General features: G+C 38.5%; 1 protein-coding gene across 5 annotated transcripts in view; it reads right to left on the minus strand.

Annotated features, from left to right (window-relative positions):
- The window catches only part of slc2a9l2 (solute carrier family 2 member 9, like 2), a 119,854-nt gene that overhangs the window by 60,901 nt on the left and 33,556 nt on the right, over positions 1 to 25,397 (minus strand). For all 5 annotated transcript variants that reach the window (XM_020647931.3, XM_065954592.1, XM_029280070.2 and 2 more), the window contains exons 7-9: positions 23,563 to 23,695; positions 14,625 to 14,812; positions 9,806 to 9,916 (exon numbers count right to left, since the gene is read on the minus strand). In XM_020647931.3, coding sequence (XP_020503587.1) covers positions 9,806 to 9,916; positions 14,625 to 14,812; positions 23,563 to 23,695 — 432 coding nt within the window. The remainder of the gene's footprint in view (positions 1 to 9,805; positions 9,917 to 14,624; positions 14,813 to 23,562; positions 23,696 to 25,397) is intronic.

The raw sequence follows: 25,397 nt of genomic DNA on the forward strand, positions 1-25,397 counted from the left end.
TGGCAGAGATGCTATAGGCCCCCCTCACAGCTAGAAAAGCAGATAAAGGCCTCTTCACTGTTCCAGAGTTTAAGGGTTTGTGTCCACGAACGTCATTATTTTCCAGCACACATATTTATTTATTTTTTATCTGTATTTTTTTTGTCCCCTCTTCTATGCTGTGAGCTCGGCGTCACTGTAAATGAGGGAGACCTCAGTGTCTTTCGAGTCAAAATAAAGGTTTTGAATTAAACTGAATTCAAAACCAATGCAGTTGAGCATTTTCAGCACTCAGCGTCCTAACCACAAAAAGGCCCTCTGCTTTAGCTGTCTGGTTGTTGTTTTTTGTCACTGCTCTCTCTGTTGAAGACATTCATGGATCATGATTTTAGAATATTCCAATTTTCATTTATTTCTGAAAGGTGTTGAAGTTTTCATGCAATTTTTATCTCATTAAATTTTTTTACCACCACCTGGTTGTAATGTGGTGCTGGTGCACATCTGACAGCTGTTACCTAGCCACCATAATATAACAAAAGAAGAAGAAAGCATTAGTCTCAGGTGATACAACTGTAGCGTTACTGATCAAGAGGGTTAGGACTTTGGTATCAACTTTGTCAACAACAATGGTGGAGGAGATCTTATCCCACTCGTCCTTACAAGGGTGCACGATCCAGGTGTAGAGCTGCTGCCTATTCCAGGACATGATTTCTTTTAATTTTATGTTTACTTAGTGGAGTTCCTTTAAATAAAAGTGAATATTAAATAAATAAAGCAATTTAAAAGAGACCATACAGTCACTACTGAGGGACGCAGAAGTAATGCAAGACAACGTTTGTAACCTAGCAACAGTATGAATCAATGAGAAGCGCTCTGAAACTGAGGTCGTGGGCGCTGCCAGCGCAAAAAGCAAACCTGTTAATAGACACAGGGGGCCTTTATTTTCTTATTTTGTACAGTTTCCCCCTGGCAGTAGGTTATGTTAGAGAGCATATCTGCTTTATATTTAGTTAGTCTCCAAAAGCATTAGAAATACATCAGTGTGTAATGACGTTTGTGTGTGTGTGTGTGTGTGTGAGCACAGGGCTGTTTGCTTTTGTGTTTGTGCATCCAGGCGATTCCCTGGGGGTCAATCAAGGCAAAGGACATTCACTGCCCATGCTGTAGCCACACACACACACGCACACGCACAAATTAACCACTCTTCAAATGCTAATGACGATCTGTGAAGGTGTAAGAGGCTAAATTTGAATCAACCTGTGTGTGTGTGTGTGTGTGTGCGTGCGTGCGTGCGTGCGTGCGTGCGTGCGTGCGTGCGTGCGTGCGTGCGTGCGTGCGTGCGTGCCTGTGTCTGTCTGTCAGTGTATGTAAAACAGCCATGGTTTCATGACAGAATATTCAAATAGTCTGTTATACTTAAATAGCTATGGGTATCTAACAGATCCTGGATCTTTCAAATCTGCAATTCATTATTATAAATAAATTTAAATATTATAGGTCTACTTTAGCAAATCAGTCACACCACATGATATTAAAAAAAAAAGCTGACAATGCAATTTTAAAACAAAGGTCACCATCACCTGTCGATTCACACAACGCAACACATTAGGTGTGCTGCAGTTGTAGCCATGGGAAACATTTCTAAGTACGTCTACTCTGTGACCACAGAGCATTGACAAGCATGGGGATGAGGTGCCACTGAACACTCAAAAGCTGTGTAACGTAACTGAACGTCTGCCGTCACACAGCCGTTGTTACCTGTCATCAGTTTGCTATGGGTTCTAAAGGGCTGCACTCAGTCATACTTTTCACTGTAGATATATCATGTTACATAAAAACCAGATGAGACTTAACATTGCATCAAGCAACAATTACATGCAATTAATCTAATGTGCATTGCACATTCCTGCAGTGTCACCTTTGCAAATGTGAATATCCTTATGGTGATAGTTAAATGATAAATCACAAGGCTGTTCGATAAAAATCCAACATTTCAAACTATAACCACTTGAAACTAGAAAAAAAACATACTAACTTCTCCTATTCTTATTTATAAAAAAAAAAAATCATATACTAAAGATGAAACTTGCACAAATGATGCTCTGGCACATTAATAAACACAAGCCAATATCCCAGTCCTTTGCAGACTCTGCAGAGGTCAGATGGGTCACGTCAGCCCTCCAGTTGGCAGGACTGAAAAGTCTGGATATTATTCATCTCATCAAGAGGCAAATGAGCCAATAAAGACAACTGGCCACAGCTTCAGGCAACACTGGTCCCTCACATACACCATAATCTCAGCACCATCCCTTGTTTAAAAAAAACTACCCTTAGGGCCGGTTTGGAAACAGGAAATCTGTTACATAAATACACCCCGATAATGACGTTTGATTATTTTCACATAAGGAACTATCAACTCAGAAATGAGACCGCAGGAACACAACATTTGATATAAATCTGTTTGTTTCTTCTTACACTGTGCCACCTGTCGACTGTATGTTGATTATAACTCTATTATCACATCATTCCTGCTGGTGTCTGCAGTCAGGTGCGCTTAAGGTCTTGACGGGTCTTGAGCCCTGGGCCTCGCAGTCAGAAGTTGTGCTGATGGTTTTAAAGTACAGTAGCTGTATGACAGAATGCAACAGCTAACTCACTGAAAACAATGTGTAATCCAATTACAAAAAAACTACATAAACAACAAAAGCCAATCAATCATGATTTGAAGAGAGGAGTGGTGCCCTTGGGCAAAGCTTAAATATACCTGTGAGCCTAGTTGTATAATCAGAGCTTCCTTTTTTCTTTTTTTTAACTAATTAATAGAAGAATGAGGAAATTGGTAACCTTTCTCTTTATATTAGGAGTAAGTGGTATGATTTGGTCTGATTTAGGTTTTTCATCTTAACTGTCATGCATTAGTTATCAGGTCCATTTTTTTTTTTCAAAATGTTTGTGGCCGAGCAACCTCGTGTGACATTAAGCCGCCTGTGTCTGCAGTAATCAGGTTTAAGTTTAAGATATCCGGGCTTGTTTTCCAACCTTTCTAGGAGAACATTTGCTTGTTGTCATGTTTGTAAAGCATGAAAAACAACTAAGGCCAATTTACTATGGTTGGAAAATCCATCACAAGTTATAGAGTCAGGTAAGTTCTGTTTGGGTTAGTTTTCCAGTGCTATCCGTCTATATACTCATCGCGTCTAACACTTGACAAGAATGAATCAGAAATGAATATATGTGGGGCACCAGTCGTGTATTGGTTAGTGCGCACGCCCAATGTTCGGAGGCCGTGGTCCTCCAGGCGGGCGGCTCAGGTTTGAATCCGACCTGTGGCTCCCTTCCTGCATGTCACTATCTCTCTCACCCCGATCACTGACTCTATCCACTGTCCTGTCTCTAAACCTTAAAAAACAGAAAAGTAATGTATATATGTGAGTGTATCTTTAAATGTATTGCTTCAGTAAAGACGGTTTATACATTTTTTGTTTCCACAGTTCTTGTGTCACAGCTACATGTAATAAATGTGCCACATTCAAAAGGCCATCAGAACAGGAGGGACTAGTCAGGGACTCAGTAAATGCATTTTGTTTTCAGTAATTATACTCTGTGGTGTGGTTTCTTTTTATGTCTATGACAAATATTTTTACAACTGTTTTTTAAGGATAAAAATATTCTGAGACGTAAACCTCTCCCTTTGTCACGATGCTTTTGATACTGTGTGTGAAGCACTTCGAATAACCTTGTTGCTGAAATGTGCTATATAAATAAACTTGACTTGACTTAGACAAAGCCTAATGACAAGCAGAATAACAAAGACTTTGATTAATGCTTTATTAATTGTCTATTGAGATATAAATTAAAACTCAAAGGCTGTATTGATTCATACAAAGCCATTATAAACAGATGTGAAGGGACATGAAAGGATAAAAAATGACAGCAGGCAGTGTGAATTTTCCCCTCATGAACATTAACACAAAAAAACGATCATGCTTACCCCGAGCTGTATGACATCACTCTTTCTATATGCACATAGATAGGAGCACAAACGAGGTCCAGGATGAACAAAATGAGATTAAAAAATATAGTTGGAAATCGGTTTAAAAGGTCAGGGAGCCTCCAAACACATTTATAGAGCTGCAGGGTGTTTGCAGAACTCTTCTACATGCTAACACAACACCAGCTCTTTGTTCGCTTAGGTCTTCCATATGGTTATTGGAGGATTTCTAGATGATCTAATTGTAGTGATGGAGGTGGCTGTAGCACTTTATTTTTCTTGTTGCATTATAATACACAGAGCCATGCATGCAGGATCGACAGCACGGCAGTTAGTAAACTCTATAGACTCTAAAAAATAGCCTGAACCAGAAAATTTGAATTGTGTGAGATGAGCCGTTTTCACATATGCACTCCTGAAAAAATCTAGATCATTTCAGGAGGACTATTCACCCCCTCCTATTGGCTCAAGGTGAATTCTCCTGATTAATTCCTGCTGCGCTCTCACATCAGCTCACTCGGACTTACTGCGGAAAAATACTAGGGGTCTGGCAGGAGAAACTCCAAGGGAAGTCCAAATTAAAAAAAAAATTTGCGTTCACACATGCAGCTGCTCCGACAAATATCAGAAGTTTTTCAGGAGTTTTCTGCAAGTTTGAAAGCCCTATTAGAAAGTCCAGTCCAACAAACCCTGACAGGATCCATCTTTAAGATTCGTACAGTAGAACTTTGCATTTCCTCATTGATGATAGTTATAGCATGAATAGCATATAGCATTAAAGGTTATAAACAATGATAACATTGAAGATATTTCCTATCAAGTCATTTAGTTTTACTTAACATTTGACATTAGAAGCTGATGAAGTGTCAGAGAGGTAAACGCTTCACGTGTCTAGTCTTGGTCCAAATAGGGTGAAAGTGTTTATGCTTCAGGCCATACTTAAATATGTGTTTTTAAAAATACAGCTTCTACATTCAGGTTAATATTCTCTTTTATAAATTACAAATGATCAGAAACCCTCCTTCATTTGCAGGTTCCTATAGGCTACTGCTGAAAAATTCAGATTATTAAGTATAAAGGCTGAACCAACTCATCTATCCATAGAATTAATGTTCGAAATACAGGGGTCTTTGGGGGGTCTGAGACAAGATATATGTCAAAGAGAAAGCAAAATGCATTACTTTCTAACTTTGTATTCACTTCTAAAAAGCTGAATCGGAATCGGCAGAGAGCCCATCTCAGGGAGACGGGGTGGTGCAGTGGCGGCTGCTAGTTGCTTAAGTGACATGCCGGCTGGATGGACAATTAATTAGGTAGGAGAATGGAAAGAGCACATCGTTTAGCTTGACATCAAGGATGGAAAGTTAGGATGCCACCGGGTATTCCGCACCCTGCGCAGAATATATTCTACACACTCACTTATTTACACACTGATGCTGGAGTCTATCACAGCAGGCTTTGCTAGAGAGATGGGATTAGGTTGATCTTTGTACAGTAACAGGGCTGACAAAGACTTGTGCATCCCATAATCCTCTGATAATGAAGAAAAGTTGTGCTTTTCCACCACTGTGGAGAAAACAGATATTCCAGTATTAATGGTTGTGCAAAAGGAATTAAATTAATGTTGAATGAAATACTATGTTTGGTTTTCTTAATCCTGGCAAGTGTTGCCTGGTTTTGCAATTCAGTGATGTTGCACTTATTGAATGATTGCATGCATAAACACATGAACCTTTCATCAATCCGACCTGTAAAGAAGATGTATTTGTTGTTTAAGATTACAGCCTGCAATGCACTGCCTAGTTCTGTGTAGGCCTCCTTTTGCATTATTCAGAAAATCTAAGAGTTTCTGAATAATCATCTTTATATTTCCAGAGTTTGGTAGAGTTTGAACTTTGGTGCCCCTGCTTATGTATGACCAAATAGATTTAATCCTGAAGGAGCATCATGTTGTGGATTGTTCAGACTTTTATTTTGAAATGATGGGTCTGTTGTGTTTTTGCTGTAAACACTGATGCAGAAATTTCGTTTTTTTCTGTATAGAATTCATGAAGCAAAATTTGATGACTCAATTCTATATCTGTATAATATTGAACTGTCTTGTTTGTCATCCATCCATCCACCAATCAGCCTGTGGACTTACAACAAATCACATCAAATCATCCTTTTAATCATGAGGAAAATATAATGTGTTAAACCTGGAGCTCTCCCTGTAGAGGGTAAAGTAAATTTGATAAAACAGGTCTGCGCGATTTCTCATTCCACTACAACGAAGTATGTCATATAAAATTGTCACTTTCACAAAACAGTCCATAACAGCTCTCTCCTCCTTCTGTCTTTTCTGTAATTGAAAAGAAAATCTTAATTCCTCTATGGAACAGACCAGGAAAGATGATGCCTTCAAGGTGCACCCAGTGCATGAAACTCCCAAAACTCATTAACACCAAACTGCAGCATGCAAAAAAACTTGTTATCTTTTTTTGTAGATTTCCAGCATGTTCTACGACAATGGGCAGAATTCTTTTTTTTTTTTTTAAATGACCTCCCCCTGTGCACACTAAGATGTATTTTCTGAGTAATTCATCCTCCCCTTCCTCCTCTGGAATATTAAAATCACACACACACACAATATGTTAGATATTATTGTCTGTGTGTTGGCAGCTCTGTGCAGTGATGGCTTTACTCCTGGAATAAAAGCTACAGCTAAATTTGAATAAGTGCCCCCTGGTGTGTATTCCATTTGTCGAATCAGAGAGCATATATCATCTTTGTAATGTTTGCCATCTAAATTAAATTAGTGACTTTTCAAAGCCAAATGCAGACTTTGATTTGAATGTCATAAATATTTGAGGCTCCTGAAACCACAAATCAAATTAATCTCTCCCATTTGGGTGTCAAAATATCCCTGAACCCGAACATGAGACTCATACAAATGCTGTCTGCTCAATGGAATGAAATTAAAAAACATGTATATCCTCAAGGTTTTTTCACCAAAAGAATGATGTCAAATACTCTGCTCTTTACCAAATCAAATGATCTCTTCTACGTGGTTGCTTTTACCTGATAGTGGCAGAGGTACAGTTTAAGGATAGATCTGCTGGCATGTAATACAAAATAACAAATTGAACTCTAAACTTTAAAGATTAAACTCTATAAAGCCAGTTTATATTTTCATTTTTATGACCACTAATTATGTGAATTAATCTTGCTCCTTTTTTTCTTAATTGAAAATAAACTATCTTGATGTTGTCAACATGATAAGATGGGTGTTGTCCATTAAAAACTGTTAAGATTCAGATGGGTGTGGCTCATGGGGAATTGTGACAGTATACTGCCAGAAAGAAATCTGATGATTGAAGGGCTAATGATGATGGTGTTTTAAGTCAGTCACTTGTCATTCAAATTGTTCAGATTGTTTCTGCAGCTATACGTCTTTGCCGTGGTTTTGTACCGTGCAACCAAACCATGCACGCTCTACGACACTGGGCCCCTTCTTTGAAGCGTAAGTGCAGTTGGACTTGCGGGTTCACAAGATCACAGAACAAGATCACACAGGAAGAAGGAGAACAATGTGCAGATATCTGTCTGTCTTTATATTGTCCTTCGAAATTTACCAAATGCTCTAGCGTCCCCTTGTCTGACTTCCTGTCTGGGTGGATCTGCTTTTATCAGCTCGACGCATACTTGCGGCAAGCGCCATCGAAAAACAGGCAAGTCAGAGAACAACTACATCAAAGCTATTTGCTACATGTCTGGTGGATGTATAAATACGCAAAACTTTGGCAAAAAAATAGTAATATCAACTTTTTAGGGACAATTTTGTGTTTACAGAGTTTGTTCTCCTGTAACCACATAGCAGAAGAAAATCTATTATAGTGGGATAAAATCTTGATTCTTTCCTTTTTCTATTTGGCTCATTTGGGCCACCCAGGTCATAACGGTTAATAAAGGAAGTTAAATTGTACCTAAAGTCATCAAGTTAAACAAAGGGTTACTGTAAAAAAAAAACGTTCCTTATATTTCTGCGGAGGACAAAAAGAATTCAGAAAAAGCAGTTTTGGTTGAGTGGATAACAGACCTCATGTAATCTGGATCAATAGTTTAGTGTTGTCTGAATGTCAGCATTCCTACAGTATCAATGGTAGCAGCAGCAGCTAACAGGGATTACATTGTATACAACAAACTATTGTATCTTGTTTGAAACAACTGACAAAGCAATTAAGGATAGTCTCACAGGAACACAAGTCATTCACCGCTGCAGGGCAAAACAAGAAGAAGTGATGGGGGTGGATCAAGTAAATAAAAGAAAACTAATCTCTTGGGATTCTGCTCCATACAGGATGTACAATAACTGTCTGTTTAGTTGATTTGTTGGCGGTTGTATTGTGTGATTGTGTTTTTTTCCCCATTGTTCTCTCTGGTGCATTTTATTTTAGTCTCATGTGTCAAATAATCAATGCATGTAAACCAGCACGAAATGCTTTGATGTAGAAAATGAAAGTATTACTTAACAAGCTGCCAATAGAGACCGTCCCTCCAGCTCACCGCTTCATTGAGCAGTTTGGTGTAAAGTGTCATTCAGAAACAGATCTGCTGCCAAAGTGGAGATTTCTGCTCCCGTGACAGCTGCATTTTTTACTAGCTCTGAGCTGATGACGTTTGAACAGCTTGCATGTGAGCAGTTCGTCAATTCTCGAGAGCATTCAATAAAAGCTTAAAAGGTGTAAACTACAATAATGATGAAGACAAAGTGAAAGAGAGTCACTTGATAAATGGGTTATTGATTAATCAAAACTCTAATAGACAACAACACCGGCACTCTTGTTTTTCACATTGGTATTTCAGCATGTGCATCGCCCTGTTCTCAATTTTGTATCATCTTTATAAATTTATGGTTAAAAGACTGAAGACAAAAAGAAGCACATTTTTGTTTTTTTCAGACTGCTCATTTAAAGGTCCCATATTATGCAAAATTCAAGTTTCCATGTTTTTCGAACACTTGTATGTGGCCATCCTCTCCAGAAAATGTGTGCTGAAACAGGCCGTTTGGGGATTGTCCCATTGTGACATCACAAAAGGCAGTGACCCCTCCCCCCTTGTGGGTGATACTCCCACAGCTATGTTTGTTCTGCCATCCAAGTCTTCCTTTCCGCAGTAAACAAGAGGGTAGGGTGCAAGACAGCCCAAGCCACCCAAACCCTTCCAGAGGGGCATGCTCAGACACAGTTCATTTGCATTTAAAGCTACAGACACAGAATCAGCCTGTTCTGAGCAGGGATGAAAAAGAGGGGTGTATAGGCATGATAAAACACAGGATCAGAGTGGATTTTTGGTAAGACACTTCACAGACATGTTTTTGGGAGCTCTGAGACTTATTGAAACTTGTTGAATAGTGGGATAATATGTGACCTTTATCAAAATATACAAACGGCCTCTGCATTAAAAAACAGCAAATGAACAGTAAAAGAAGACTTTAATGCAGTAATTATCTGCCAATAGTGTACATTTAAACTTTTGTAGTTTAACATTTTTTCAGAAATCAAAAACAGCACACTTTATATCAGTCTAATAAAAAAAAATGTGTCTTTGTGTCTTTTAATTGACTGGATGCATGAGCACAGAAGATATACTCCCCAAATGATTCTTTTAAGTCTTTTATCATATATCAAATGGAGGTTAATGACAAACTCAGTGTCTGAAAACACTGGTATTAGTTTAAAACTATTTTTTGTTATTTTTTATGAAAGACACATTTCTAGAAGAAAAACAAAAGAAAAATCAAAATCATTTTTAATTAAGATTTAAAGGTTTAAGTTTCAATGTAGTAATACTCACAGAGACGATGGCCGCCAAAGTTTCTACGCCTCCGGTGCTCAGTGTGATGTAGGGGATGATGTTTGCAGCAAAACCTGCATCTCGAAGGATCCCGTTGGTGTAGTACCAGATCTTTGGGGAAAAAACAAAAAACCTTGTGTCATTCAAAGACATTCTCGGTTTTTTTTTGCAGCTTTGAAGTATTCAAACAATTGTATACAATGATTCTTCTTGTCAATATCAAGATTAACTTTATCATCCGCCAGAGTGAGATATTTGTTTCTCTTCACCCTTGCTGCAGCCATAAAAAAAGCCACATTCATCATTGTTCAAATGAAACATAAAACATTAAATATTAATTAAAACAAAAATGAATAACATCAGGTTCTTAAAATACCAGTGCAAAAACGCTGAGAGAAATCGTAGTCCAGTGCCTATCATGCCTTATTTGCCACTAGTTAAAAGCTTTATAGACACACAGATAAGTGCATTTTAAACCTGTTCAGTCTACAATGGGAAGCTCTTAACCTCTTAGGGCAGCAGCTCATACTCTGTAAGAAACACTAAAAAACAACAACAGCCGGGCTGCAACAAAAGACCACCGGAAGCACCAGAGCTTCCCTTTTCTTTTGATATTTGTTGGGCTATTTTTTGTCTTTATTGATAGGGCACAGAAGAGGTACAGGAATGTTGGGAGGACAGAGGGTTAAAATGCAGCAAAGGACCGAAGTCGGAATCAAACCCATGGTCGCTGCAACGAGGACGATAGACTCTGCACATTGCTGCGCATGACATAACCGCTGGGCTGACTGGTGCAGAGAGCTTCACATTAAAGTTTCACACTTTATTCATGTTGTCTTCAGACTCCCTTTACAAGAAGATTTGATCTCAGGTCAAATACATTTCCTTTTGTTTTTGGCACATTACTACATTAGAAGGGAATTCACTGGGACTGGTTTTGTTGCTCCCCCGACCTGGCCTAGGGGTGCCAGGGAGGAGTGTGTCTTTACCCTGCAGTGGTCTGTATGTAAATACAAAGAAGCAACGAAGATTAGCTGTGTTCAGCTCGGCTGCAGGATTTATTCTGCAGATTTTGCCTCTTTGGGGTATTATGCTCCTCACAAGCGCTATGCACCCTCTAGCGACCTGGTTCGGTATTGCAATAACATTGTAACTAGCTCAGTGCACTGGAATCTGGCTTTAAATAGCTCTTCGAGATACATTAACATAAAAACTTATATTGGGGTCTCTTTTTAACTCGTTTAACTTGTTCTTTTAGCAATGAACTATATTTTCACTATAATGAACTTTTGAACATTTATTTATGCAATTATTTAAATCTTGTGATCCATTTTCAACCTTTTAATAACCTTTGTTTTTAGCTTAAGACAAACCACATTTTAAATAATTATGAACACATTTTTTAACCCTTTACAGTTTTTAGTGGACTACAGCACCATAAAGCATGATCTGCCACTGCTCTCATTCACAGAGAATAATACCCTGATGATAACCACATAAAACAGGTCCATAAAGTTCTGCAACTTAGTTAGCTCAGTAACTGTAATTCCCAAAACATTGATAATGTCACTGAAACTGCTTGAAGCTATGCTGTTTGTGAATTAGACTTCATTAGCAATGAGGCACAGTTGCAGAGACAGAGGGCCACGTTTTCCCAAAACGTATACATAATGCACGATTTGAATGCACGCTAAGAGTAAGTGTACGTCCTGAGATGTAATATGCTCGGCAGCGCTTTTTATTCTGGTATGCTTTGTGTCATTCGAAGCCAAAGTAGCTTCACAATCCTTTCCTTACCTTTGTCCTTCATCCTTAATCACAAGCTGCTAAACACGTCCTGGTAAAACACTGATTTAATTCACACTGCAGCTGCTGCTGTTGTGTTTCTATATTTATCCAACACTTTCATAATGAGGTAAGTAGTTTAACCATTATAAAAACCAGTATGAGCTTTTTTTTAAACAGGAATTAAGAACTGTTGTGTGTACATATCCTGAAAGGAAAGGATCTGAAGTTTAAATATTTCAGGTTTCAACAGTCACAATTGTTGTTTTTTTTGTCCACATCCACTCCCTTAACTACTAACCTTGCTCTTTGCTGCTATAACACTGTAAATTTCCCCGTTGTGGGATGAATAAAGGAGCATCTTATCTTAACCTTTGACCTGAACTATTCTCTCGTCTGTGCCTCTTTTGTTGGTGATAAAAAAACACATAGAAATACAAATCACAGAGGCAGTTGAAAGTTGTTAGTTTTGACAGGACGAAGCTCTTCAGCCATTCATTCACAAATGTATTTCAATGCACACACAAATATATTTAATTGTATATAAATGTAAAACAAATCCACAAATAAAAAAATAAGATTCACGAATGTATTTCTGATTCACAAATAACAATATAAATAATAAATTTGTGATTCAAATAACGCTAAAGTGATCACATTAAAACATCTACGGTATTGTGATTGGCTGAATAGGAAGGAGACATCTGATTGGCTACAGACATTTCCCTGCTGAAAATAATGCATTTGTGAATCTAATCACGGCAGGGGAGTCTCAAAAGTCCCACACACAAATGCAGTGAGGTTCACAAATGACAAACAGTTTGTAAATGCAGACTGAACAGTTTGTATATAAATGTAACAAGGTACAAATGTGGTTTTAAATATGTATATCATATATTTGTGGCTTTCTATTACATATATACAAAACTATAGAAATTTGTGTGTGAATCAGAAATACATTTGTGAATCTTGTTTTTTTATTTGTGGATTTGTTTTACATTTATATACAATGAAATATATTTGTGTGTGCATTGTGTTATGATAATGCATTAGGAGGATTCACTTAGTGTCTTTAGCGGTAGGTGCAGTTGGTAGGAGGAGAAGCAGGGTTAGTACTGATGACACATCTGAGGGGGGTGTGGTGGCTCATTGAAATACATTTGTGAATCCTTCTGTGTGCATTCGTGAATATTGAGAGTGCTGTAACTCCATATGACACTGCATGGAACGTTTCTCAATGCCACCCGAGCATCACCTCTCAGGTTCATTGCAACACAAAAAGCCTCTATGACATCACTGAGTAAATCACGGGCTAAAATATTTACTACAGGCACTAAACATTTATTCTGAAGGTGATGAGGAAGTGTAAACTTTCAGAAAATCAAAGTAATGACTCCAGCGTGAGCTAAATTGTTTTCCACTCTCCTTTAAATGAAACTCTATGTAAATGAAGTCATGCTCATATCTATGATAATTCAGATAAGCTTTGTGATTTCAAGCTGTGCATTTTTATTAAAAAGAAAATCAATCATCCTGTCAAATAGGAAAATCTGAAAGTGAAGAAAAGTGCCCATGATTATTTGTTCTCTGATAAATCATCCTGAATATCAATTTGAGGACTTGACAAATAAAGCGTTTGCATTTATGACATACAGCCATCAAATCTGTCAGCCAGAAGCTTAATTTTATCCACCTGTGATTGGATCCTTGCTGCAAGTAAATCCTTAATACACAGACGGGAGTTTGAAATCTGTACCTTTTTAAATAAACATTCATTTAAATATAAAACAAAGCCAGACATCAACAGCTACAGTGATTCTTTATATTGATGAGATTTTGCCCCTCACTGAGATTGCTGTCTTTGACATTCTTCCTTTAAAGTAATGGATGTTACATACGCTTGTCTTGGTTCACTGTAGTCATTCTGTTTATTCAAGTGTTGGAGCAGAATTAAGCTTGAACTCTAGGAGAATGGTGGAGCCCATATGTGGACAGTTCGTCCTTATCGGGCACAGGGTACAATGCAATGTTTTCACAAATCTTACCATCACAAATAAGTGCAGCGGACAGAGCGAGTAACTTCCCTTTACATGTTTGTTCAGCACAGTATAATGCTGGACATAAAACTGAAGAAATATTTGTCCACTGTAACTGGGGCAAGATAATATCTGCTTCAGAGATGTTAATTTATCATGTGTATTTTTTACAGTTTTGACTAATTTAGAACAAAAAAAGCTTTTTAGAATTTGTGCGATTATTTTAGAAACTACAAATGAGAAAAATGCAACCTCTTTCTGAATAAAGAAATATGGGGTCACATCTGTGCATGCACACACCCATGGGGACAGAGCATTCAGCTGCTACACCTGAGCCACTGACACACAGAGCTGTGTTGTTTCTCTCGATTTTGTTTTTCTTTGTCAACCATTTGGAGTGTGTCAGGACAGCACACCCAAGTGTCACTGCATTTAACCAACAGTAATTTGACGGTTTGTCAAACAGACTTATACATGCTTTAAAATGCTTCAATACAATATTGATTTCTCTGCAGCGGACAGGTGTCAAGTTGTCAAGTTCTTTAAGAAGAAGGAGCAGTCTCTCAGATGAAGAGTAAAGCCTCTTGGAGCAGTGTTTTTCACTTGACTAAAATTACAGCTCATATGCAAGGATGAAGCATGCTGAGATAAGAAGGATTTAAATGTATAAAGCAAAACTATGACAATTAGATTAGACAATTAATAGCCCAAAATACCAAATCCACAAATTGTAAGTTATCTTGTTTTTTTCTTAGATAGCACTTTTTATATGAGAATTCTGCATTCTGGTTTGGTAAGAATATTTTTTTGGGGCGCAGATGTCTTAGCGGTTAGGTCATAGCCCTGCAGCACTCAAAGAAGGCATCCGGGGTTTGAGTCCGACTCGTGACTGAAATAGAATATGATAATGCAACCTTAAAATAGAATCCCCTGTAAGAAGGCATAAAGAACAGGATTCTGTGGCAATACGAGAAAGTTTGTTTTTAGCTTTTTCTTACAGCGTTGAGGCCACAGAGCTGATAGCAGGCCATGGTGATGATGATGGTGATGAGCTGCCAGCGAACAGCAGGGTTCCTCAGAAGCTGTAACACAGACGCAGCGCAGAGGTTTTCTTGAGCACGAGCCTCCGCATGGACCTCTTCCAGCTCCTGGGACACATCTTTCTTCCCCAATAACCTCTGAAAGGCTGTCACACACACAGAGACACACACAGAGACACACACACATGCGCGCACACACACACACACACACACACACACACACTGTTATAAAGATACATTTGTTTTCCGATGAAAGAAGCTTTAAAAATCACCCACCGTGCTGAGATCAAAGAAGTAAAGGATTTGATCCACATTAAGTTGGGACATACACTCACACATTTTTAAATTTCAAAATAAAAATTGACTTGCACTATGTTCTAAACCTGTATTCTGAGGCTTCATCAAGCGCCAGTGTGATAAGAGCCAACTGGGTTCAAGTGGTTTGTGTTTATGATGTGAAATCAGTTTTCTTAGCTTTAATCTTTTTTCTCTTTTGGCCTCCTCAAAGTGAGTTTTTAAACCCAAAGATATTAGTTGCAGCGGATAATAAAGAACTCTTTGATCTGTGTCTTTGACCTCTGGAGGGAGAGAATATATGAACCCTGATAAAACAGTTACGCAATCCATGGATGATATGACTAAAACAGACAAACTGTTTATTATCATCCTTGAAGAGTTTTAGAGTAAACTTCATCTGTTTTTAATATGTCCAACTAAAACCTCTACATTTAAAAACCTCCTATACAGGTTTTAACACCTGCATACATTTCATAAAGAGGGTATGGACATGACCTCAATCTATGTCACAAATTCAACTGCAAAATGCAACACATGGCAAACAATACAAGTTTGTAAAGGATAAGGATGATGCACACACTTTACTGTTATTATCTGTTTACCATACCATTATATTAAAACTGTATTATAACCACATTAAACTGTGGAAACTGACAAGTTCAGTTTCTTTTAAGACCCAAATATCCACCAAGTGTCAAAGGCAAGAAATAAAATATTTCAACGAGCTGCTGAAGTATTTCAGCAGCTTTACTCTGCTTTATTTACCCAGAGATCAGTGGATTCTTTAAAGCAACATCTACATTTAAAAAAAAACATGCTATGAGTTAAAGATACTCAATAGAGGGCATTGACGTCACTTTCCCTCCTGACGTGACGAAAACCAGAGTAAACAGACAAATATCTACATTAGCATTAGCCTACATAAAGCAAAGCATGAAGCTACACACAGGCCCGGTTAGATCATTGATGGATGTGAAGCTGAATAAACTTCGTAGTCAAAGTGTAGAGATGGAGAGATCCAACTATTTCTCCGTATTTCAGTGATCCAGTCTGTAAAGAGATCACTCTGGGGCGCTGGTGGCGCAGTGGTAAGTGCGCGCGCCCCGTATGGAGGCTATGGCCCTTCAAGCGGGCAGCCCAGGTTCAAATCCCACCTGTGGCTCCTCCTGTGTCCTATCTCTCCAGTAAAGGAACAAAAAGCCCAAAAATAAATCTTTAAAAAAAAAGATTGCTCTGTGTCAACCGCTCAACAGAGGAATGTATAGTTTACATTAATCTTGTCTACTTCGATTTTATTAATATGTTCTAAATATATCAATTATTAAAAGGTAACAGTGCTAGCAACATAGCAAAAAGAATGCTGTCATAGACGTAGTGAGGGCTCAATGAGGAATGTGATGGCAGATAATTGAGAAAGACGTGTGAAAAAAGTTATTATATTGTTGTTTTCATACAGGCCTCCTGTATACTCGCTAAGCTCACTCTGTTCTTGAGAACAATGAGTGTAAACATAACGGTTTGTTAAAACAGAGGATTCGTTCAGTCCATTCAAAGAGATTTGTGGCACACCCTCAGGCTACATCCTGCTGCTCTCTTGCTCTCCATGTAAATGCTTCCTTTGGGATGAATGATTCATGGAAAAAAAAACATTACATTTCAATGCAATGCAGACTCCACGCAGCCACAGAGCTTACTTTTAAACAAAACACAAACATTTTTGTGCGAGAGCTGCCAAGGTTAATGGCAGTTATTTGCAGCTTGGCCAGTTGGAGGCTGTTTAAACTTTTGCGCCATAGATGTGATGGACTTCAGGGGATACGTGGATGTTAAGACACTTTCCTCACTTTCTCCTGAAAGTGAAGCTGCCGGGGTCATGGAAAGTTTAGGTGGCTGTTTGTTAAAGAGATACTGACTATAAACTGACACATAGTGATCCCATGTGAGGCAGGAAAATCTGCTAATCTAAAACCTGGTCTGAGGTGTTTTGAGGGAAGTGTGCTGGAGCAAACCAGAGGAAAATTGTTGTTTTGAGTTTACATCATTTCGTATTATTTAACCTTTTTCTAACCAGGTAAATAACCCATTGAGATCAAGATCTCTTTCACAAGGGTGACCTGGCCAAGAGGGCAGCAGTACACGTCATATTAAACACTACATGATTAAGAAAACAGTTCCCAAATGTTAAGAACAACAACAATTCAAATGTGAAAACTGGTTTGCAGATAAAGTGCAGAAGTTGTGATCACAGATTACAAATTAAAAGCCACAGATGCTGTCCAATGGTCTTGTGTTTTTTAGTCTTTTAAGATGGAACCAAAGGCTTCAAGCAAAAATTAGATCCGCCAGTTTCAAGTCGTTTTGGAGAAAGCTCCATTCAGATGCATGACTGTAATTGGCATCACATGTGTTAAACAACTACTGCACGCTGCTCTTACTATGCTTTTGATCACTAATGTGCCAATTCAAGTATTCTGATAGAAATGACAGAAACCTGATATAATCTAGATTCATACCGCTGCTGTCAATGACACTGGCAAGACATAATGTTGATCTCCATGATGGTCTTTGTATGTGGAGAGTAGAAATGTCCCCACGGAGGCAACCTATTTAATTTTCCCTGCAGGCGGTGACACTTCATGTCACTGATGTGGCCTAATAGCGCTCCAAGGGCCACAAGCCAAAAAGAAGAGAGAGGAAAGGGGATCGTTAAAGAACATTTCAACACCTAAATATCCTGACTATTGAAACAGATTTAATATTTAATGAAGTTCTTAAAGGGACTTTCAATCATTTTTTTTTAAAGATTTATTTTTGGGCTTTTTGTGCCTTTAATGTAGAGATAGGACAGTGGATAGAGTTGGTAATCAGGGAGAGAGAGAGAGTGGGGAATGACATGTGGGAAAGGAGCCACAGGCTGGATTCAAACCTGGGCCGCCCGCCCAGGAAAAGCCTCCATACATGGGGCGCACACTAACCACTGAACCACCAGCGCCCCAAATCATTCTATTTTTACATGAAGTCCCATGAGAAGACCAAATCAACAATATGTAGTCTGTCTCTCTTTTTCCCTCCATGTCTTTCGTCAGAGGCATCGTGCACATGCTGGATAATATTTCAAGTATGGAAAAGGTCTGATAAAAGGCTACGAAAAAATAAACAATTACGATGTGAGGCATTTTGCATGATTTAACTGAGGTTTCAGACTTTGATTATAAATGTTTAAAATGCATAAAATGGCATAATTCTTCCCATTTTTCTTCTGAGAAGGACCCCTTGACCTCACTCTAGCTTAATCCCCCTCCAGAAGTTCTGTTGCATGAAGCCCCTGTCAGTGGTTCTCAGCACATGGCAATTTCATTTCTTCTGATGATGGAAATTTTTAAACATGCATCATCAATAAAGTGTCTTGTGTTTAAAAAAGGATAAGGAAGTCCTCAAATAGCTTGGCTCCATACTTCTTGGTATCTCATGCCCTGAAGTAGATAGTTTGAGGAATGTCAACCGGTTTGATCAACATAACATTTGTTTGGTTACTTGTTTCAGCACCTTGTTTCAGAAGTGTTTTTGGTATGACTCACCCAAACTACAGTGTTCATGGTTAGTAAAAGAAAAAACATGTCAGCCAGTGTTAGGATGTGGCTTCTGTGTGTGTTTTTAATCGATGTGACCGGGCTGATACCAAAGATTAGTGTCATGGTTGAAAATACCATTTTCTGAAGGCTCTGTGTTACGTGCCGTAGTGTTGTGTGGTTTTTTTCTCTCTCTTTCTCTCTCTCTCTCTCTCTCTCTCTCTCTCTCTCTCTCTCTCTCTGTGGGCCAGAATTAACTGCACTGAACATGAACACTTGTACCACAGCAGGGCTCTCCAGTAACACCTTATTGACAATATTCACATGCCAGTAAAACTGAATGGAGAGATAATATTTTGTTGCAGCAACATGAGTGACTCTGAGCTCTGATACTGAAGTACATTGATGTCCTCATCTTGCATACAAAAGCAAGCACAATGACAAATACTCACAAAATGACCTTTAAAAAAAGACTGCAGAACGACTCCCAAGATGTGTCCTTATACTATTATGTTTAAATATATATATATATTATTGAGGAAATTTGATTGGGAAAGACATGAACGGCTGTAAAATGAATGTGTTGGGTTACATTTCTTTACGGGCCGTCACATATAATCGCTTCACAAACATTTTTGAACTTCCTGAATATTATGATTGTTGGATTAAATCCCACTTTCTCTTAAAGTCACAGTGTCCTTTGCACCCTGTCTACAGTCATCCCGTTATCTTAAAATCTAAAAATAAAAAGTGAAGATGAAAATACAAGAAAGAAGCATGCACTGATTAGTTATGATGTGTCCCTCTCAATCATGGCGTCTTGAAGCGTACATGTGCACATAGTGTTAATGGATGAACTAAGAGAGGATAAGCCTTATAGGAACTGAATGCATGAGCAGTCAAGGCAATCCTAAAATGAAATGCAGTTCATTTGGCAGCCCCACTGACAGCGTTTAGTATATAAAACTGTCATCTTTGACCTATGTGACCTTTAAATGGTGGGCAGGACTACAGCAGATATATAGCATGACAAGCAGCGAGATGAAGTGAAAGAGAACATGCTGTTCCTGTCTGACACTGTATGATGTTAATACAACCGAACAAGGCCCCCCCCACCCCTCTTGAAAATGTATGCGTGCTGACAACAATTCCCAAACCTCAGCGCTGTAACTCAAGCCAACAACACGGATCTGCAACTCTGATATGACTCATGCCAGCTAAATGTTGGCTGGCAACAGCAGAAAGGATGTAATGTGAGTGTGGGCCAGATGTCCTCTCAAGAACAATTCATCTCCTCCTCAAGGAGATTTTATAACACAGACACTCATTGTCTCACGTCGTCTAATACTTGGAAAACACCACAAGCAACAAGTTTTCAAAAACAGTACATCAGCCACTTTGCAGGTAACCACATTCAGAACACAACATCCGTTTAAATTGTTAATGGAGTACTTATGTGTACGGTTGTAAATGTATTTGATTTTTAAAAAATGGCTTCTCATTCATTTTCTTTTGTTTCATTTGAGGAGAAAAACAACCCTGGTTCCAATTTGCCAAACATTATTTATTTGTTGAGAGCTATAAACAAAGACAGATGGCAAATGTGAAAATGAGCTGGTGAGCTTCATCACAAGAAGTCCTTGAATTCTAGACACTGCCACAAAAAAAGTTTTCAAATTAACAACAAGGCAAGAAGTTGGAATTAGTTGTCAGGGAGACATCATTATAGGTATTTATTATTAAAGCATTAATGAGCAATCACAATGAGTCGGCGACCTTCCTTCTACCCATAACGATTGTGCCTAAATCATCCTATGAAAAATGTCTCTGTCACAAAATGACTTTCCCCTAAGTTTAGAATCTAACATGTGAACCTAGGATCATAGGAGGACTATTAAAGTGCCTCAACGTCTTTATAGCTCAATATTGGATCATGGGTTTTCTCCATAGTTAGTAAAACATATGTTACTATAGGACATAAATAAATACAGTTTGCTTTTTAATGCTGTATTCTGATGTGAACATTGTCACAAATTTTAAAGGAGCAATATGTAACTTGGACACCTAGCTTTTAAAATGGGTACTGCAGTCCATACATGCCATAAAACCGCCAACTTCTATCGTCAAAAGCATCACAAACCATTCTGCACCGGAAACAGAACTTATAAGGAGTACATACTGGCTGCCGCCTTGTTGACAGAGAAGAACAGCACTGACACACAATTCTTTTTTCAAAGCTATAAGAAAACCTGAAGAAAATAACACTGCAGCCTCTTGTTTGTTTGAAATGTGCCACGACAGCAGCCCAGCCAGCATCCTTTACAAATGGCTACAGCACAAAAATTGTGGATTTTGTTTTTACAGAAAAACAAAACTTTGACTTTTAGCTCAATGCAATATGTGGCACGGCACTGCAGTGGCTTTTTATGTATGTGCAGGCACCCATTCCTTGATCACTTTGTGACACGAACAATATAACTTTTTATTCTTCCTTGCAACCACAAAGAAGAAGTGCTGTCATCGTAACATTTGTGAAACTTATCGGATCATTATCATTCCTGTCTCATTGGTATCAAAATCAACAATTCCTCACTAATGCAGACCCTTTCATTGTTTTCATCCATGATGGTTTTTCCGTCAGGATGCCTTTTAAACATCCTAAAGAAAAAAGATGAAGGGACACATTTGGTCAAATTATGTGCTTTCTTCAAAAATCTCATCACTGTGGAAGAGCACCATGTTCTTCTGAGTTCATCATGTTTCTGTCAGATTCTATTGCTGGGTTTTTGTCTCCTCGGATGAATTAGGCAGGTAAAATGATTGCACCATTTTTCCCATACTCTGCAAGTGTGATGATTTGATCAAACATGTTTTAATTCCCTGATAGTAAACATTGAATGGTTCATTCTTGTTCTTCATGATGATCTATCACAGGCAGAACAGCCTATTCACTACGTATATCATGTTTTAAAGGGATTGGTAGCATTTTGGGCTCACTTAAAAAGTTCCTGTGCATTATATAAAACAGAACGAATAAGTAAAATCAAACTTTCAAATCTAAAAATGTTTGGACTAATTAATCATCAATATCTAGATATAGAGAGCCCTCGCTGAGCTTTGCACCACTCTGATGTCAGAGGAAACAAACAGGATGTTTCACTTGACAAAGAATTCAAGAACCTAAACCTCTGGAGCATATCCAGCTATAGCGTATCAACATAAACATCAAAGATCTCCAACCAACCCCAGAGACAAAACTGATCAAAGTCAGTCACATTTTGTTACATGCTTCCTTAATACATTCCATTTGAGCTTCATCTCCACCAGACGCTGTGTCTTCTCGTGCCACTGCATTCCAACATTAAACAGCATTACACCATCTTACTCCTTCAAAGTCTCCCAAATATCACTCTAGGCAAGAGGATCCATATATCAAAGTTGAAGGTTTAGAGACATTGTCTTGTTAGCAAAAAAAAAATCGAGATTCATGGCAATTAAAACTCCTAAAACATTTTCAGCGTTTTATTGCTTCTATATCTGAAAACATGTTTGATGGAGCATTGATTAATTTATTTCCATCTGTGAACTTTACATTCATTACAGAATGAAACTATCATTATCGCTCAGTATGCTGTCATGCAGTTGTCACACAGATTCAACAAGACTTCATCAATATGGAAATTAAAGGAAGAAATATTTGAAATGATACAAAGTAAAACAGAAAACACTCAGTCATGATTAATATGAAATGCGGACACTGAAAATGAAATCTGCACTGTGGTCCTTTGTTACTCTAGGTGAAAAATATATCACCATATCTGAGTTTGAACTCTAATAAGTCTTAACACGCAGACATGAAGCACATATTGACATCATTCAGTGTGACTTACACATCCCAAGGATATCATTACCACCGATTGAATTCATGGATATACATGTATCATTAAAAAGATGCTTCAGAATGTGTCTGAGTCATCTGGTTGTATTATTTGTGTCAGTATAAGGGTTATCTATTGATGTATGGACTTAGACTTCAAACAACTCAAACCACCAAGGAGACATACGGATAAACTCAGAATCTGATCTGAATCTGAAACCTGAAACGCTGCTGTTTCCCAAAATACATCAGGGCTCAAAAGAGAAATCCCATCTGTCAGTACAACAGCTTCTTTGTGACTCACTGTCATCAATTCTGTGGACCATATTAGTCCCCAAAGAGGCCTTAACATTCATGTTCATGTGTGTTCAACAATCAATATTATTTTAAAAAGCTCTGAAAATAGAAGTGGAAATCATGCTAATTGTTACGTTCCCTCCCAGAAGCAAAATCAGAATCACAGGAGTCCCGAACAAACACTGAACTTGTTTCAAAAGGGACCACATAAGTAGACCTTGGGTTTCTTAAAGGTGACAGAAGAACATAGCCCTCCAACACCACCCACTGATTCTATCAAAATCATAGACAAATCAAAAGAGAAGAGGGAGTCCATGAACAGAGGGGCAATGGAAGGAGTCACACATGGCTGATCACAGGTACAGTCAATATCTCCTTAATGCACTTACTTTACACACTGTTCAATATTTATATTTAAAAAAAAGAAATGTAAAGAGAAGGAATCGTTACAGCTAACATAATCTCTATTCACAATTCTAAATGAGATGTAGAGCCTGACTGTAAGTCTTGGAAGGCTCTTCTTAAAGAGTCTTACACGTTGAAGCTCTGTCGAGAACACTACGACGGGGAGAATCTAAATTAAAAGCCACAAATTGCAGCAACAGGAAAGTAATCAGAGTGTTCAGAGGCTCGGCAAACAACTCCATCAATCACATGCCGATACAGCAATGCAGTGAATCATTTTTTAAAGCTTCTTTCAAGTGAGTGAACTTGAACCATGCAAGGTTTCCCCACTGCTCTTAAACCTGAACAAGCACTAATGTGCTCACTAATGTACCTTAACGATTTAAGCAGTGATGTACTCTACATGGGCACTTGAGTGAGTCACATGTGTTGCTCTTCGTGTCTGCAGTACCTCTCTCTGCTGCAGCCTCGTCCCTCCTCTCCATCAGCAGGTAGCGAGGACTCTCAGGCAGGAAGGGCAGCACACACAGCTGCAGCACTGCAGGCAGGGCCAGGAAGGAAAACAGGTGGTTCCACCGGGACTCCTGCAGTACAAACAACAAGAGGAGGACCACATTAAATATGGAGGCAGAGAGCAGCTACACCTTACCATACAAAGAAGTCAGATAAAACTTTTTTTTTCGTTTCTGTTACACATAGACAAAGCTCATTTTCAGTGAAGACAAATAGACGGATAAGTGCATTCACAAAGATGTCATTAGTCATTAAAGAGCCCACATTATGCCCTTTTTGGGGTTCGTATATTTAATTTATGTAATCTTTTGTATGTTCACAATAGCTAAAGTTCTAAAAAAGTGTCTGTTTTCATGAACTGCTCCTCCTTGCTCCCTCTCTGCTCTGAGTCTGTCAGCTACACTCTGTTGAGCCCACACTGTTAGACCCCACGTGGGCCAAGTCTGCTCTGATTGGTCTGCTGATCCGCTCTGTCGTTATTAGTCAGTTGCTCAGCACGCGTCTCTGAAATTTCAACATGAGCTGCAGGGCTTGCCACAACGAGCCAATGGGCTTAGATCAGTGACCTCACACTGACAATGACGCCGCACTGACACATTTTTATCGAGGACTTTGAATTTTTGCACATAGATGTGCCTAAACATGCACAGGACACATGGAAAACACACTGAAGAGCATATAAAACCAGAAAAAACATAATATGGGACCTTTAAGGATGTCTTGTTTTCATTACAGAAATTATTGATTTAAAAAAAATACCCCATTGGCTAAATATTCATCACTGCTGGTAGATTTGTGGAAGCTGGTATTTATTTATCAATGTAGTGGCTTTTAAAACAAGAGCAAAGAGAGATGTTGTAAACATCATAGCAAGTGCAATGGTTAATGTGTTTGTCCTTTTTGTTTTATTAGTAAGTATTACTGAGAGGCAGCACTGGAGTCAAAGATGAAATATGGAAACAATAAAGCGTGGCGGTGTGGTGTGGTTCTGTGCAGTGAGGTGAGGTGCAGTTTGGTGCAGTGCGGTGCAGTGGGATGTGATGTGATGCGATGCGATGCAATGCCATGCGATGTTCTGTCATATTTTTAAAAAAAGCACAGAATCAAACTGTGAACAACTCTTAGAAAACAACATGCACAGCCCCATCTGTTTGGCACATCCTTACTGCATGATCCCATTTAAGCAAGTGAGAGTGAAGGTTTTGTATTTATGCAGAGACTATGGAAAGGAGTTGCCCTTTAGAAAGAAAATGTCAGCTCTCAACTCATAAAAGAAATATTCGGGATTCAGTTTCTTAACCTTTATTGGGTGTGTGGGGCACACAGCCAGTAAAACTTTAAGAAAAGTAATTAACTTTGGTTTAACAACTCTGTATTTTTCAGCCTTAGCTGTGCTGCACATTCAAGAGTTCATAGCATGTTGTGTCATTACACTTTAAGTATGTGCTAAACTTCAGAAAATGAAGGTAGATTCACGCAGTCTAACTGATGCAAACTGATTATTCGAATGACAAGAGAATGTGAAACCATTTACAGAACCCGCAGACATTGAGAAACATTATCACTTGTCCAATATTCACACTGTTCCAACTCTGTTCCCTTGACACACTCCTGAGGGAAATATCTGGCTGCTTAGCTGCTAGGTGATCCACAGTGTTCACCAGCTAGTTGTAAACAGAAAAGCATTAAGCATAAAGGGACTGTTTCACTGTGAAAAGATGCCTGCTGCTTCTAAAGACAGGCTCAATGAAAGAAACAGGGTGAGAATCAAAC

Source organism: Labrus bergylta, chromosome 5, assembly GCF_963930695.1.
Source record: "Labrus bergylta chromosome 5, fLabBer1.1, whole genome shotgun sequence".
Taxonomy (NCBI): Eukaryota; Metazoa; Chordata; class Actinopteri; order Labriformes; family Labridae; genus Labrus; species Labrus bergylta.